The sequence below is a fragment of the Engraulis encrasicolus genome, chromosome 24 (genome assembly GCF_034702125.1).
Source record: "Engraulis encrasicolus isolate BLACKSEA-1 chromosome 24, IST_EnEncr_1.0, whole genome shotgun sequence".
NCBI classification, from domain to species: domain Eukaryota; kingdom Metazoa; phylum Chordata; class Actinopteri; order Clupeiformes; family Engraulidae; genus Engraulis; species Engraulis encrasicolus.
The window spans coordinates 20,475,754-20,493,278 of NC_085880.1; the positions used below are offsets into that span (position 1 = coordinate 20,475,754).

At 41.8% G+C, this 17,525-nt stretch overlaps 1 protein-coding gene across 2 annotated transcripts; it reads right to left on the reverse strand.

Moving 5' to 3' along the window:
- Positions 1 to 3,597: 3,597 nt before the first annotated feature.
- On the reverse strand, positions 3,598 to 16,912 carry LOC134440846 (zinc transporter ZIP9). Of its 2 annotated transcripts, XM_063190996.1 has the most exons (7): positions 16,432 to 16,912; positions 15,850 to 15,955; positions 14,203 to 14,376; positions 9,425 to 9,493; positions 8,277 to 8,362; positions 5,627 to 5,761; positions 3,598 to 5,043 (listed from the first exon to the last, which is right to left on the reverse strand). In XM_063190996.1, the coding sequence occupies exons 1-7, from the start codon at positions 16,525 to 16,527 to the stop codon at positions 4,792 to 4,794; spliced, it is 918 nt and encodes a 305-aa protein (XP_063047066.1). In that variant the 5' UTR covers positions 16,528 to 16,912; the 3' UTR covers positions 3,598 to 4,791. The 2 variants fall into 2 exon arrangements, with proteins under 2 accessions (XP_063047066.1, XP_063047067.1); XM_063190997.1 differs by lacking the exon at positions 15,850 to 15,955.
- Between the last annotated feature and the right edge of the window lie 613 nt (positions 16,913 to 17,525).

Genomic DNA, 17,525 nt, shown 5'->3' on the forward strand with positions numbered 1-17,525 from the left:
AGGTAGGAATTAAAGATAACATGTCTGCAAACTGTGGAGGATTATCAAGAATTTAAAAATGACATGACCAAAAAATGGCTTTTGGTTAATCAGTTAATCTGGCCCTGTGTGAGGAGGGGTGAATCAGAATAAAAGTGAAAAAGCTTCAACCAGGGTTTTTCTGCTCCCACGTTTCGGGTGGAAACCTTTCTTCAGACGACAATAGACTTTAGAGGGGCACATCAGGACCATTCATAGGGGTCATATAAGTGGACCATGCGTTGTTAGATTGGGGGCCAAAAATGATCCTGACTGCCCAAAACAGCTTTCACTCACTCTCGCTCCATACAGTTGAGGACGATATTATTAGCCCCCCTCCTGAAATTAGACATTTCTCTTGATTTCTCAGTAAGAATTACCATTATTCACCGTTTCTGTTATTCTGGAAACAAATACACTGATGGAGATAATGTTCAATGAGTTGAATTTGGATTTTTCTATTGTTAGGATGAGTTTAAACAAAAAAGGGCAGAAATGACAAGGACAAAATTATTAGCCCCCTGATCATTAATAGTCAATATGGCGCCATTTATGAACCAAAACTGCCAACAGGCTCTGATAAGTTGCTACCTAGGTTGGCTCGTGCCCCACTAGGGATTTTGGCCCATTTCTTCACTGAAAAAGTTCTAGCTGGTCCAAATCGCATGGATGCTGAGCATAGACATTAACCACAGACTCTCAGTGGGATTGAGGACTGGACTATGAGCGGGTGATTCCAATATCATGGTTTTAGTGTCCTTCAAGAACCTCTGAACTAATCTAAATGTATGATTTGGATTACAATGTTGTTGGAAGACCCAGCAATCCAGATTCAGACCCAGACTCCCTGTGTCTGAGGCTGAATAACAGACTAAACTTGATGCCCTTCCACTATGTGTAACTGTGGAAACTGCTTAGCCTCATTAGACCAAAGAAGCATTGGACACCTGCCTAGATGATTGTTATTGACCTGGCCTCACCTGGAGGTTTCCCCCAGCAGAGAAAGACAGTTGTTAGGGCTTGTCATAATATTGGGCTTTGGGGCCATCATCACAGAAGAACCCCTTTACTAAAGGCAATGCATATCAGACTGTTATCGAGCTTTGCCTGTGAACATTTGAAAGTCAAAAATGAGTTTTGAACGTCTCTGCTTTCATCTGATGATATTCAATTGCACCTGCTTTGATGCATGAATTCTGCTTCTGTCAGGTGAAGAAAGGGATAGGCCTTGAATCGTTATAAGATGGTTTTCACAATTAAACATGGTGGTGGATGCATCATTCTGTGGCAGCCTCAGCCACAGGAAACCTTGTTTGGGTGTACGGCACCATAAAAACTGAAAATTATGATAGAATTTGGAAAGTGACCTTGCAAAAATATGCTCATAGAGGGAGTTAAGATCTTCACTGGATCTTTCAATAAGATAATAACCCAAAACTTGCATCCAAAATAGTTCAAATGTTCTTCAAGGATACTAAAACCATGGTCATGGAGTGGTTCAGACCTCAATCCTTTAGATAGTATTTGAAGAGTGCTGAAAATGAATGTCCATCCTCAACATCCATGCAATTTGGACCAGCTTAACTATTTGCAATGAAAAAAATGGGCCAAAATCCCTGGTAGGACATGTGCCAACATAGTTAAAAACTAATCAAAGTGCCTGGTGTCATTTTTTGTTCATAAATGGCACTGTATTGACTATTAATGATAAGGGGGCTAATAATTTTGTCCTTGCCATTTTTACACTTTTTTGTTTAAACTCTTTGTGAAAATGGAAAAGTCCAAATTTAACTTATTGGATACTATCTCCATGGTGTATTCATTTCCAGAATAACATACATTTATTAATAATGATAATTCTCAATGATCAATGAAGAGATATGTCTAATTTCAGGAGGGGGGCTAATAATATCGTCCTCAACTGTACCTCACTTTAGCTAGTCGTTTTATGGAAAGCCAATAAAAACCTTTAAGAGCATTTACGAGACACCACCGTGGCAAAACCCTTACAACTTCAACTCTTACACAGCTTAACTCTTTGTTTTTTGCTTAAACGTACAAACAAAAGTCCAAGAACGTGATCACTTTAACACGACTCCTTCAACTGACCTCTAGCTTCTACTTATTTAGCAGCACTTGATGAGAACAAAAGTTTTTGCACTTGAACAAACACTTGAAGAGTTGGGGACACTTCAAGACTTGGAAAAAACACTCCAAGTGTTTAGAGAAGTATTAGAGGTGTAAAGACCAGTGGAATGTGGCGGAAGAATATAAAGATGTTGAAGTGATACTGTCCCATTTTTGGAAATAAGCTTATTTCACACCTCTCCTTGAGTTAAATGATTGGGTTTTTTTTTACCTTTCCCCTGTACTTTCAACCGTTCTCTGAGTATGACAGTGAAAATTTGACCTCTAAGCCAGGGTCACCAGATTTTTGTAGTCTAAAACCGTGACACTTCGCCGCGTGACTTATGTCAAGATTTGGCGGGCGGGTCTGGGGGTCCTCCCCCAGAAAAAAATGACGGTTTTACATGCAATTTCCTGCATTCTAATCAATTTTAGGGGGAGGAATGACAAATCGCACCTGACTCCTTCAGAATTTCTATACAAGCCCTGGCTGCCATTATGTGGCAGGTAAACATGTAATCTTTTCCATATATTTACATGTAGCGCAATGTAGCGGGTGGCCAAAACCGGGACATATTTGTGTCCCGACAGAGTTTGCTCGGGACCTGGGACACACAACTCCAAACCGGGACGTCTGGTCACCCTACTCTAAGCTAGCAGTTAGCATTGAGTCCTATGAGACCACTTAGCCACCAGCTGGTCTCATAGGACTCAATGTTAATTGCTAGCTTGGAGGTAAAATTTGCACTGCCATACACAGAAAATGGTTTTAAGTACAGGGGTAAGGTAAAACCCAATTTAACTCAAGGAGAGGTGTAAAATAAGCTTATTTCCAAAAATGGGACAGTATCACTTTAACAATGACCTCATAGAACAAAATTGATGCTTGTATATTTGTCAGGATATGTACGTAGTATTAGTATTGTGTTATTATAATACATTGCCAAGAACAAGACATTGCTTAAAATGAAATTATTTGTACAGTATAAGGCTAACTTGAGGGAACAATACTAGTACTGAGTAAGAGAAACAACAATATGACCATATTGTTTAATGTACAGTACGTGTCCACTGGGCCTTGTATTCAGTTCTGATGTGCTATTTCTCCTTGTATTTATTGTTCTATGCTTATGTGTTCATGTAATAAACCATCACCCCAGACCAAATTTTGTGGAACATGAAAATCAAGAATCACCTCTGAACAAATTGAGTGGAACCTGAACACCCAGTAAGGACACATTACGTATATCATCTTATACATTTGTCATTGTTGTCAATCACTGCAGATGCCATAGTATTGGTTGCCAAGCCGCATTAAAACCCCAGGTCCTGTTGGCAGCAAACAAATTTCAACTCCTCCCTCAACTGGACCCAATGTGGGTTTAGCGCGGTTAGGCAGTGGTATCTGATGAACAACATGGAAGATAGAATGACTTCACACTGTATTCCTAATTGTTATATCTGCCTATGTATATATCATCATTTATTTATTTAATTTCTTGAATGCAATGTACCATTACAATCCCAGCCCACTACTACAAAGTAACTTCACATGGAAACGTGATATGGCAACTGGAAAACCTGATAGTATCACACCACCACAGGTTGCTGGCAAAAGTGCAAATGCTATTGGCAGAGGAAACAGTAGAGATTGACGCCTGCATGAAGCAGAAGCAGATTGGGTTTCACCAGACACACCAACTGTAAAAGCATGATACAGTATAGTGACTGTCTCCTCAGAGTAATGTTCATCATTCTGGAAGTATCATACTTTTTCTCCCACCGCTGATTATGTGAAGGAATGTATAGTCAAAATGTGTATGTAGTTGACATTACATAAAAGCCCATCACACATCCAAAACCAATTATATCCATCTTACACAGTATGTGGAACATGGAATGAAATATCATCAGTCATATCACAAAACAGAAGCGGCATGCAGTCTTTAGGCCTATTTGTATTCTGGCTCATTCAACTGGTTGACCTCGATTTGATCAAATGGCTTTGGCAGGTTGCCGTTTACTTCAAAGACGGCGATGTTGACAAACACGGGATTCCTATAGGAATGAAGCATGGTGACTTTTTCACCTGTTCAAAACATATAAAATAAACAGAAACAAATGAACTATTGGTTATCAAAACCTTACAAACATGTTATCAAAATTCAGCAAGATCCTGTACAGTACATGGACCCCTGAGAGCATCACATTTGGTCTGTGTACTATGAAACTTGTCATCTCGTGTATTACTCCTGGCTTAAACTTCAGCATACTAGTGCTGATGTAAGTACACTTGCTGAGTGTAAATGACAGAGATTGTTGATGGCCAGAATCCATTGTCCTGGCGTGTAAGTCTATGTATGGCCATGTATGGCCAAGTGTGATTGTCAACTTTAAATACATTCAGAAACCTAAAAAAAAAAACGTTTTACAATAGGCGGTTTTTAACTGGACTTCAGATGGATGTAGTTCTACCTTGCTCCAGAGCAAGCTTGGGGTTGTGGTTTGGCAATATCCAAATATAGAGCACTGCATGAAACACACCATTGTATCTACAAAAAGCAGCAACAACTTAAAAAAAAAAATCCCAAAATGCCTCAGTAAAAGGCAGTCACACACACAGTGGTCCACCTCCAACTGTGTGTATCAGTCATCATGAAGTCCCAGGGTCAGCAGAGTAGGCAAAGCGGTTCCACTGATGAGAAGGAGGCTTTCGAGGATCCCTAGCCCCCCCTGCTGGTAGGCTGGCGTTCCTGAATGCTGCTGCATACCATTGGGGTGGTGGTGCCCTCTGCTGTTGATCTCCGGTAGCACATGTACCATGGCCACATACAGGAACGTGCCGGCCGAGAACAACATTCCGATGCCAACGGCACTCGGCCAAGAAGCTCCTCCAGTCTAAAGAGACAAGCACATAGGAGATGTCACCTGAATTGTTAAGCAAATAGCTAAATCGACAGTAGAAAACAAATAGCATTGCAGCAATACTGTGCACCTTTGTTTGGTTCTCAAACGAGGCTATCCTTACGGGCCTAATAGAAACTTGCCAGCCTGTGTACAGACCTGGCACAAGAAGATCGGAAAAATGTTGCCCGGTCTGATGAGTCTTGATATCTACTGCAACACTCAGGTAGAATGGTCCGAATTTGGCGTCAACAGCATGAAAACATGGGTCAACCCTGCTTTACATCAACATTTCAGGCTGGGGATATAATGGCATAAGGACATTTTCTTAGCACAATTTGGGCCAATTAGTATCAATTTATCTTTGTTGGAATGCCACAGTCTAGTCGAGTTTTGTTGCAGGCAGTTCTGAAGGTAAAAGGGGGTCCAACCCAGCATTAGAGAGGTGTTCCTAATGGAGTGGCCGGTGAGTGTATAATAATATAATATAGGTCTGGATGCCGATACTGATATATAATAGTATATCAGGTCTGGATACAGATACTGATATATAATAGCCAGGATGCAGGAGTCTTACTGCGTGGAGGATGAAGTAGGTGGTGATGGCCAGGACTGGAGCCGCTGCTGAGAAGGCCAGCAGGTGCTTCTGGACCACCCTCCTCTGGACACCAGCATGCATGAGGAACGTCACCAGCCCAAACGCCGCAGGAGCCTGGAGATACAAGACAAGGCACATATGAGACCAGCCCAAATGCATCAGAAGCCTAGTGATACAAGACAAGGCAGATATCAAACCAGCCCAAATGCCACAGGGGCCTGGAGATACAAGACAAGGCAGATATAAGACAAAACCAAATGCCGCAAAACAAGGTAGCTTTAAGACTAAACCAAATGCAGCAGGAGCCTGTCGAAGACAAGGCAGATATAAGACCAAACAAAACGCAGGAGCCTGGAGATAAAAGACAAGGCAGATATCAGACCAAACCAAATGCAGCAGGAGCCTGTAGAAGACAAGTCAGATATAAGACCAAACCAAATGCCGCAGGAGCCGGTTGATACAACACAAGGCAGATATCAGACTAAATTATATGCATCAGGAGCCTGGAGATACAATACAGACGAGACACGACACCAGATCAAGCGCTGATTGTATTATACAAGGCAGACATGAGACCAAACTATATACATCAGGAATCTGCTGCAATATATGACAAGGCAGACACAATTCTTTCTGGATTAATAAACATGCTACCCTACTCCACTATGACACCAGCCCAAACGCCGCCTATAACACAAGGTAGACATGAGACCAGACCAACAACACAGGCAGGGAGAAAGCATTTTTCAAAACTTGGCAGCCACTGCTTGATAAATAGTCAGAAACGGAGGCCACTGACTCCTAGCTCTTGAGCTCTCCTTATTCCTTTTTCCTCATTGTCACAGTCCTTTCACTGTCTTGCTGTGATAACTGTGCTGTACATGTTTAGTTAGCTGACTCTCTTTGTTCTGTTTCTCTCGGGCTCTGTCTGTCTGTCTTTTTTTTCTTCCAGTTGCATTTCTTGTGGGGTGGGGGGTTGGCTGGGATTGTTCCTTTGTTCTTTTTGGGTAAAACTAAAACTAGGAAGGAATATGTTGTATATTGATATTCTGTAAAAAAAGAAGAAAAAAAATCCCTTCAATAAACATTCTTCTTTTAAAAAAGACATGAGACCAGACTATAAACCTGGAGCCTGGTGATACAATACAGACATGACACCAGATCAAACACTGATACAATACAAGGTAGACATACTGTAAGACCAGACCAAACGCTACAGGAGCCTGCAATACAATACAATAAAAAATGCTGAGGCACAGTGTAAAGACCTGTGTTGATTTAAGAAGTATAAGTGTTTTTACTAGGATTGTGATGAAGCCAGAGATTCTTTAATTATATAGAGATATGCCAACATAATAGGTTTCTATGGGCACCTAACGTGACCAGGTTCCGGTCTGCCTAAAGGGGCGTGTCATAATGCCCCCCCCCTGCAATAATATAACCCGGAAACAATGGGCCAATGGAACCTCTCTCTCTCTCTACTCTCTCTGATGAAGCTGTAGTGTAGTGAAATCCAAAACATTAGGCCAACCCAAACTGTTTGGATGGGTCTGAGAGCATATTAAAGATGATCCCAGAAAGTATGACTTGGGTAAGTTCAGAGTAAAGGAATGAGACTTGAAAGACCGATTAGTGACGCTACACTGCTTCTAAATGCATTTTCATTGACTTTGAGAGCTTTGTGTACAGTAAAGCATGTTTGGCATGGTAGCTGGTCTCAGTCCTGAGATGCTTTAAGCCAGGGGTGGGGAACCCATGTCTCGCCATTTGCGGCCCTTGAGGCCGTTTTATCCGGCCACCGATGTAATTTCAATGTCAGCTTAACATGAAAAATTACATATTTTGAAATGGAATCTTACAAAACACATTTGCAATACAATTTAATTAAGTTATATTCAGGGAACCTAGAATAGGTGGGATCTGTTTTAAAGGTGGCTGCCTTCAATAAAGGCCTAAAGTGCCGGGGGAAATTCTGGTTTCTGTTCATAGTACAGCCCTCGGAGGACTTTTACGGCCCTCGGATGAATTTGAAGTGGCCCCTCAAATGAAGAAGGTTCCCCACCCCTGCTTACAAGCGGAGATCATGCGGGATGGCATCCGTTCATACTCTCTTGTGAGGGATTGTAGTGGAACCACTAGTGAAGTGGAGGAGTACTTGGAGGATGTGGGGCGATTCAAGAAGCCTTTGTACATGACCGGTATATGAGCAGGAAGGATAAAGGATAACATCTCTAAGAAGCCAGGAGAAGTAGGCAGCTGTCAATCACTCATCTGGTTCCTCCTTAACTACCGGTAGACGCTTTAAATGGTGCACTGTGCAGGAAATGGTCAAAAAAAGATACTGCAACTATGCTGCTCACTGAAACTGGGTTGCCTCCTATTGTCAAATTTGATCTTTTCATGAAAGTTTAAAAAGTAATAAACTAATATTTTCTAGTATCATTAAGAATGTGCATTTTCCCAGTCATAATGAATACTTGATGGTGGTGGACCTGGTAAGTATTCATGAAAAAGGTAACATTAGTGAATGGGTAGCATGAATTCTGGAAATAAACAACTAAAAATCTTACACAGTGCACCTTTAAAAACGACATACTGAATATTGGAAAGGCAGTGTGCTGTATCTTACCTTGTGCAGAATAACTGCAAAGAAGACAATGACCTGCACAGACACTTGGGAGGAGGCCACAGCAGCACCTAGGGCAATGCCATCCGCTACACACACACACACACACACACACACACACACACACACACACACACACACACACACACACACACACACACACACACACACAATGGGGAGGAGAACATATTTACAATATAGCCAAACATGATTTAGTAACATGACATTATATCCACTAGTATCAGATTAAGGAAACACTTCTGAATTGATATTCAAAGCGGCTTTTCCCCCAGCAAAATCCCCTTGGTGTCTCAGTTCAGAACAGAGAGCCACAGAGGAGAGGACCCATTTAGGTCATGTTATGTCAACCCTGACTGGAAAAGAATACTCTTGCCTTTTGTTCCGACAGGTGAGGGTAAAATGAGCCAGAAAAAAATGAAATCCTAGACATTTCAAGATCTAATCTTGTAATCCTGTGGCCTACATCTCAGTGCAGACTAAGTCAATTGTCAGGCGAGAATGGCTGTAAGCCTTACTGGCACTGAGAATGGGGAATATACTTTATGAAGCATCGTGATGATCTTCTACAGTTTGTTTCCTAGCTCATAGCCCCAGGCCAGTCTCTTGACATGATGTGTATGCATGTGGGTGTATGTGTGTGTACACTAAAAAAACTAAAAACTATCTACCCCTTCTTTGCATCTGCACTTGTTGTTCTGTATATTTTTGTGCACTTTGTATCTGCTAGTGATGTTGACTATGATTATGTCCTCTTTTGAAAGTCGCTTTGGTTATAAAGCGTCTGCCAAATGCAATGTAATGTAATGTAATGTAATAATCATAGATTGCAGAGTGCTGCTCTGTGTTTTAGTTCTGTCCTCAAAGTTGTTGTCACACTACGAATGCTGGGACTGGGAGAGGGGAAATAAGATTTTGATATGAAGGCATTGTGATTGTGATAATAATATTGGACATGTCCTTCCATAATTCTTTCAAAGATCTCAGATTGCAGAGAACTGCTTTGTGTTTTGAGCGTTGTCCTCAATGTTGTCATCACACTGTAAAAGTGCTGAACAAACAGACTTTAAGGAACATAGTTGCTGACATTAACAACATTCATAACTGAATATGTAAGTTTGAGGTAGCCATACTTGCAGCGTGGATGACCAGTCCTAAGGTGGCGGTGACACTGGTGCTGTTTGACATGCCAGTCTGAGGATCTGGAGAGAAGCAAGCAGAAAGACAGTATGCAAAGAGTTTAGAAGTGAGCAAGTGGAATTTTCTAAGCTTTAAAGGAGCACTCCTGCCAATTTCAATGTGCTGTTGTATTGCTCACCCTACCCTTGACTCCTCAGTACCCGGTGATGCTGCTTTTTTTTGGGCTCAGCCCTTTCAGAGATATGAGCTATTCTAATGGGGGCAGATTTTTACACTTTTAAAAATCTTAACATAGGCCTACTCCAAATATTTTCCCAAAAGGTATCGCTGTTTGCTAGCTGCATAATACTATGCTGATGTTGCATAACCTTTTGGATGTTTTTGGGAATAAATCAAGATGTTTTTTTGAAATGTAAACAAACACCTGCCCCCATTACAATGACCAGGATCTCGGAAAAGGCAGAAAAAAAATCTCAGGTACTGACAAGTCCAGGGTAGTGTAAGCATTACAACAGCATGTTGAAATTGTCTGGAGTTATCCTTTAAACATTGAGTTTCTCATGAGGTAATGAAATAAAAACGTATATATATATTTTGGACCTCGTGCCGAGTGTGCGGACCATTCTATCACACTTCCTCATGAGGTATGAAACGTCTTCAAGGTCAAAGACGTCCAGAGGTGGCTCTCCACTAAATAGAGCACAAGCTGTAATGGGTGAAGAGGAATCTTCAGACAGACTCTGCAGTTCTCAACAGGAGAACTGTATCTGAACTGACTCTTGACTAGGGATGCACCGATACCGATACTGGTATCGGTATCGGCGCCCGATACTGCTCATTATACTCGTACTCGTACTCGTCAAGCACTTGCCTATACCAGGAACGATACTGCTATTGCACAAAACAATGCAAAATCTTGTCACGTTCTGTGGACTTGAAAGCAGCATGGAAAAAAGTGCCACCTCATACATTTACTAACATTTGAATCTACATGGAAATGGACAATACAAATATCACAGGTGGAAAAAAACAAGGCCATGCATTTATTTTCATTGTATTTTGGTGGTAAAAGGTATCGGTATCGGTACTCGGTATCGGCAAGTACACACATTAATGTACTCGTACTTGTATCGGTTTTCAAAAAAGTGGTATTGGTGCATCCCTACTCTTGACAGACCCTTGTGTATTTCCTCTCGGCTTCATGAGTACACACAGCAGTCTGGAGGACCTTCGGATTTGCCTTGCTCCTGAACCAAAATACAGTATATCCAATCAGGTTCGCTGGATTGATTTAAACGTAGTGAAAGGAAAAAATAAGTGGAACGCAACAGTTGTTTAAGACAACAATGGCTGCTCGCATCACTCACTCATCGACATTGATTCTGTAATTTCAACTGTATGGTTTAATCAGTGAGTAGTGAGTAATGGTTACCTAGTGCAACATCTCCACTGGCTCCCTATCAAATGCAGAATTCATTTTAAAATACTTCTCCACACCTTCAAGGCTATCCACAATCTTGCTCCCCCTTATCCATCTAATCTTATTCACATTGCTGTTCCCTCCCGCCCCCTCCGTTCCTCTTCCTCCATTCTCCTCTCTGTCCCCTCTGCCCGTCTTAATTCCATGCGGAATAGAGCTTTTAGCTGCTCTGCTCCTAAGCTGTGGAATGCCCTTCCCCCTGACATCCGCAATATTGACTCTTTGCCCCTCTTCAAATCCAGGCTAAAAACCCATCTGTTTCAGATAGCCTTTTCTTTATGACTCTTAAACTCTGTTTTATTTTATTTTATTTTATTTCATTTTTCAAAAAAATTATATTCATTTATTTATTTTTGTTTAAAATTCTGTGTATGTGTCTTGTTTTTATTTTTGTTTCTCTCTGTACAGTGTCCTTGAGAGTTTTGAAAGGTGCTTTTAAATAAAATGCATTATTATTACCGTAATTCCTCGAATAGTAGCCGGGGTTACTATTATTTTTTTTATTTTTTTTGACCAGGCTATTAATTGGGGTAGGCTACTATTTGAGGGGGGCTCCTATTTTTTATGTTTATTTTTTATTTTTATTTTAACGATTGTCATTTGGTGGGAAAAAAAAACTAAGCTCATAATTGTATACCTTATTAATTGTTCGTTCATATTTCGAGTCTTATTGCATCATTTAATTTTTTCTAATTCATGTCGTTGACAATGTACGACATGTGAAGCCGTCTATGGGCACGCAAGGTGGGCACGTCTAACATCTGTGATATACCTCAGGAATTTGAATCGTCATGAGAGTGCATTTCTATTTACTCTTAATGTGAGAGTGCCACAAGATGTAAACTTAAAAAAGAACTCACAGATGCATGCACATCCACGTGCCTGGACCGAGATGAATAGCGTAATGAAACATAAAAGGACTTCAAAAAACAGTCTTAAACGCTGGCCTATCAGCGACATGAGGGAACATCATTCATGGCCGTGAAGGCTAATCTTTGGCGCAAAGCTATATCAATCCAAGCTGCCAGCGCTTCTGTTCTTTGGACAGGCAAGACTCATAGTCTCCCGTGATTAGTTTACCTATCCTATTTTATCCTATTTAATTTCAAATAGATACGCATCTTTCGGGGCTCACGAATGTCAGAGCAGTTTGATGCAAGGGCAGTTTGATGCAATTCTGTTTGATGCTGTGCGCAAAAATGGCCATTCTCCTTCACCGGGGCAATGTGGATGCATGTCTCCCGCTGCCCGTCAACTTCTAAAGACAATGTCTCGTGATAGTGGTGGTAATCATCTCATATGCGATGTAGACTATAATCTCAAAGCGTGCATGCGAATTTCATCTTGGCCAGTCAGATATGGCACCAGTTTGCTTTTTAAAATGTCTGCACCCCGTGCGCCGGGAAGGCTGTTTTTTAAAACTAATAAAGAAACCTGCTTCATCATTGGCGGGTAGCCTATGCAATGACTTTACTGTTTGCCCAGGAGCCTACCGTAAGCACCTGTTCGGCGTGATCTAGCACAGTTGCAACAGTTGCAACCTCGCGCATGCAACTCCATTAAAACGTGGACTTCGGTATGAGGTCTATTCTGAGCAATATGAACCAATCGAGTCGGCTTTGCTTTTAAGAAAAAATACTTCACTTATGTCTACTTTACTAAGATAAGATGTATTTTGTGTAATATTTGGAGACATCACCTTGCCCTTTCTGCAAAGCGCTTTCGGGAAGCACGTCTCTCTCTCTCTCACTCTCACTCACTCACTCACTCACTCACTCACTCACTCACTCACTCACTCACTCACTCACTCACTCACTCACTCACTCACTCACTCACTCACTCACTCACTCACTCACTCACTCACTCACACACACACACACACACACACACACACCACAACACACACACACACACACACACACACCACAACACACACACACACACACACACACACACACACACACACACACACACACACACACACACACACACACGCCAACTCGTCCGACTCTTCGCAAGACGACGGCTATGTTTAATGTCATATGGCTCGTCTTGTTGGATAGCAGGCAAACTTGCAAGCACCTTAAGTTTCGACTGTGCCGCTTGGAGAGGAGGCATTTAAACTGTTACAATTTAGGCTATTAAAGTAGGCATCGCCTACACACGTTCCGAAATTGTTTGAACTTTAACACGTTGTGCAAAATGCGTCATTTAAAACGCACCGGTTACTAAACGAGGCCGGCTACTAAACGGGGCCGGTGTCTATTTTTCCGATTTTTCACAACACCCGGTTACAAAACGAGGCCGGCTACTATTAGGAGCCCGGTTACAAATCGAGGAAATACGGTATTATTATTATTATTATTATTAATGTCAGGTGTTTTCCCACATGAATGCATTGTTGGATAAAAACACACCTTCGCAGACCTATGCTGTAGCTCCACATGAATGTTTCTGCAGCACCCATTCATCTGGCGAGAGTCAGGTTACTTCTATCTGACAAAGGTGCTGGAAATGAATACCCATCTAGTATATTATTGTGCCCTTCAAATGGTAACATAGTCTGTAGAAATGGAGTTAGACTGAAAATGGACATCCCAACACCTCCTTTGCCTTGTGACTCGTAGTTATCGTACTTCATACAACATAGAGCACAGTAAAAGAAAAAACATAACACATCACAGCGTATACACACAATACCGTGCTTGGACAATATGAACACTTTTTAGATATGTTTCTTAGTGTCACTGTTTGTGTAGTGCATTAACAATGGTGTAACTAACTTTTCAAAAGTAGTCGAAAACAAGTCACTCATAAGGACAAGGGGCGCAGTGCTTAACTCACACAACCACCCAGTGCAGATAAAAACTAAATATATCCCATGCCATGACCGAAAGACCAATGCCTGGGATACATAAAGCACCGCAATGGGGTAGTTTTTAGAGCATGAGTCAGTACTGGGCAGTGTGTGTGTGTGTGTGTGTGTGTGTGTGTGTGTGTGTGTGTGTGTGTGTGTGTGTGTGTGTGTGTGTGTGTGTGTGTGTGTGTGTGTGTGTGTGTGTGAGAAAGAGAGCAAGAGCGAGAGAGAGAACGAGAGAGTGTGAGAGTGTAAGAGAGAGAGAGAGAGAGAGAGAGAGAGGGAGAGAGAGAGAGAGAGAGAGAGAGAGAGAGAGAGAGTGAGAGAGAGCGAAGATGGGAGCTCCCTCACCAAAATGTGTAGTGTGTGTGTGTGTGTGTGTGTGTGTGTGTGTGGGTGGGGGTTAGAGAAAGAAAGAGAGAGTCCTTGCTTGCCATGTATGGAGCAGTAAGTGCCAATCTGGTCCACCACAAACATCAGGGTGAAGCCTATAACCAGAGACACTCCGATCAGGAAGTTAGGCGGCAGGCCAGTCCTGGAGCTCACGTCGGGGCTGGAGCTGGAGCTGGAGCTGACTTCACTGCCTGACAAGTTGAAGCACATAGAGGCTGCAGTGGGAAAGAAGAGAAGAGAAGAGAAGAGAAGAGAAGAGAAGAGAAGAGAAGAGAAGAGAAGAGAAGAGAAGAGAAGAGGAAAGAAAAGAAGAGAAGAGAAGAGAAGAGAAGAGAAGAGAAGAGAAGAGAAGAGAAGAGAAGAGAAGAGAAGAGAAGAGATCAGTTGCTACTAGAGATGCACCGGATCCTGATTTTTAGGATCCTGCCGGATACCAAATCCACTGCTTAAGATCCTACCGGATCCTACGAAAGGGTTGAAACACATAGCCTACTCACACACGTGGGCCCTTTTATCACATTGGCTCAAACTATTTTGACTGAAAAGCCTCGGCAACCGGATCCGGATAGTCTGAAAAACCCTATTATCCTGCCGGATCCGGAACCGGATCTTGGATCCTGTACATCTCTAGTTGCTACCAGCTTGAGCTGACTCTTTTGACATCAACAACGGAACTTTGATAATGCATTTATAACCACGTTGACAACCCTACACTGTATATACGATACGATACGATACGATGATACTTTACAGTCAGTTTAGACTGAAATTCATTTTGAATCCCTGAGCAAGACACGTTTAAGACAGGACATATAATACACAAACACCACATTCTTGTGTGTTAACGTCACAATGGGATCTTATTTCCATCGACCATTACCTGCCCTCTTCTCTCGAAGAGCATCTGTGGTACACCTTCCTTGACACCCACCCACGGCACTGCTCTCTCCCATGTTTCACAAATGACCATAAACTTGAGTATTGGTGTCAAACTCTTTTTCACCAAGGGCCACGTCAAACACAATTAACAAAAGAGTTACACAACACATGTGTTCCTGTTCTGCTGTGAGCTGCGTATCCAAAGAGCTTTCTTGTACTTGATGCTACAAGTACTAGTACTGGTGGTGCTACTTGCACAAGTGACTTCGAAACTCTCTGGACAAAAAACATGAACTGGATGAAGAAGAATCTTCGTTCATGACATGTCCTGTATTGCATTCTTCAAAGAAGGCATGTCAATTATGTCCCAAAGAAGCCCCTGTGAAGGTGACCGGCTGTACCAGCCGAGAGCTTTGATTGCACAAGAGGATGCTGTCCTCCACATCCGCTGCTCTTTACAGACCACTCAACACAAGGGGAAAAGAGGGTTGTCCTGGCAACCCACTACAAGCAGATCAAGGCTTACACAGGCCTACATTATATCCATCCCCCTCTGTTTTGGAAGGGCTGCTGGACCGCATCTTCTTTGATCCACGTATGACATGCCATGAAATAATTACAACTGCAAAACCTTAACACATTTGGCAGACTTAATAAAACATATTAACATGATTGTGTTATATTCACCACCTGCTTCAGGAAATCTTAGTTGAGTAGGCAATTCAGCTAGACTGTTTTTAGAAAACCAATATTGGGTGCAAATTCAAAAGAATGGGATGTTGTGAAAGAAACCAGAGAATCCACTTTACCCTTCCACGACTCCTCCATCAGCTCCACCCCTTCTGGAATGATAACGGCCAGTGCAGTGCCACATAGCAGCCCAGCCCCGAATACTGACACGAACCGCAACTTTTGCTGAGAGATACAGTAAACAAAGAACACGTCTCAGTGGCAAACTTTCCATATCGGTATAGAAAGATAGTCTAAATGAGGGACCATACAAAATAAGTCGTGCACACTAAAAAGAAATAACAACAGCTCCTGTTTACGACTCTAGTCTACAACAATGACTAGGCTACTACCATCAATGGAACATCATTCCGATAAGGGCAAAGATAATGTGCGTAATGTTGTGCGTAATCGCGGGTGCCATTGAACCCTACATAAAATGTTCAAGTTGAAAGGGGAAAGTAACCAATAACCTGACTGAGACCTTTTGTTGCATGGTTTCATTTGTTACGGCGCAATAGCGCCACAAGACACTGGCAGCCCACGTATCAGACAAATTATTTCTGTTTGACATGTAACCAAAAGTGCCTGTGCACAAAAATAACATTGGAAACACCCACATTGATATGTAAAAACTTCTGCCAGTCAGTTCACTGACTTACCTCTGAAAGTCGGAACAAAACGGGTATCATGCCGAGGAGGAAACATCCTACGAACATAGCCAGGGATATCAAAACAATTGCAAGTGCACCGTCCATAGTTGTTATATGAACAGACTTATACAAAGTTTTGAGTGACTAAGTTAGCTAGCTAACGTTAGCGTTTATCATAGTAAACAAACTTAAGCCGGTAAAATCATGACATCAGTGATAAGTAACCCTTTAATCTCGCGAGCAAGTTTTGAGCGGCAATTGTCCATTTCAGCTATCACGAGGTATTCCAAACACCCAGACACTCGAATTTTAGTTCTAGAGCTCTATGCACCAGCGCTAAACTCTCCACGTCGCGAAACCATTCCAGCCTCGGGTCTCAGTTCTGTAAACTGGCGCTATCGATTTAAGTGGACAGACATTTCACCACCAGAGAACCTAGCGTTAGACAGCCAGAACTACAACATTACTTCATCACGTAGCCCATGCACTGAGCTTGCTCTGGAGTAAATAGAGGAACTGAACCAGTCAGCTCCTCCTGGTCTTTGACCCAGTGCATTTTCAACGTGTGCAGTGTGCACACTGCACGGGAATCACAAGACAGCCCCATGAGAGATGCGTGGGTCCCTAGTGGGGATAAATAACACAACCCATATTAGTGTAGCAACAAGAATGAATGAAACAGGTTACAGTTGTTTTTGTGAGCTGATAAAAGCATCTCTATTTTTATCAAAAGCAAGAAAGTCCTATGTCTAAAATAAAATATGTTCATTAGTAAATGCTTTATTATTGTTGAAAGTCTTGGAAGGGAAATAGAGTCTTTCTTTCTTTCTTTCTTTTTCTTTCTTTCTTTCTTTCTTTCTTTCTTTCTTTCTTTCTTTCTTTCTTTCTTTCTTTCTTTCTTTCTTGAGACTGAATGAATGTGAATGAGATAGAAGAGATAGCAGATTAAAAACAGGGAATTCCCCTAATGAAAAATTGCTCAGTGACATATTTCATGTAGAGAGAATGGGAGATAGTGGTATAACTTGATTGTCTCCATGGAGCAATTGTATTTGCTGTAGCCTACAAACGCTGGCATCAGACATGAGACACAGACAGGCATA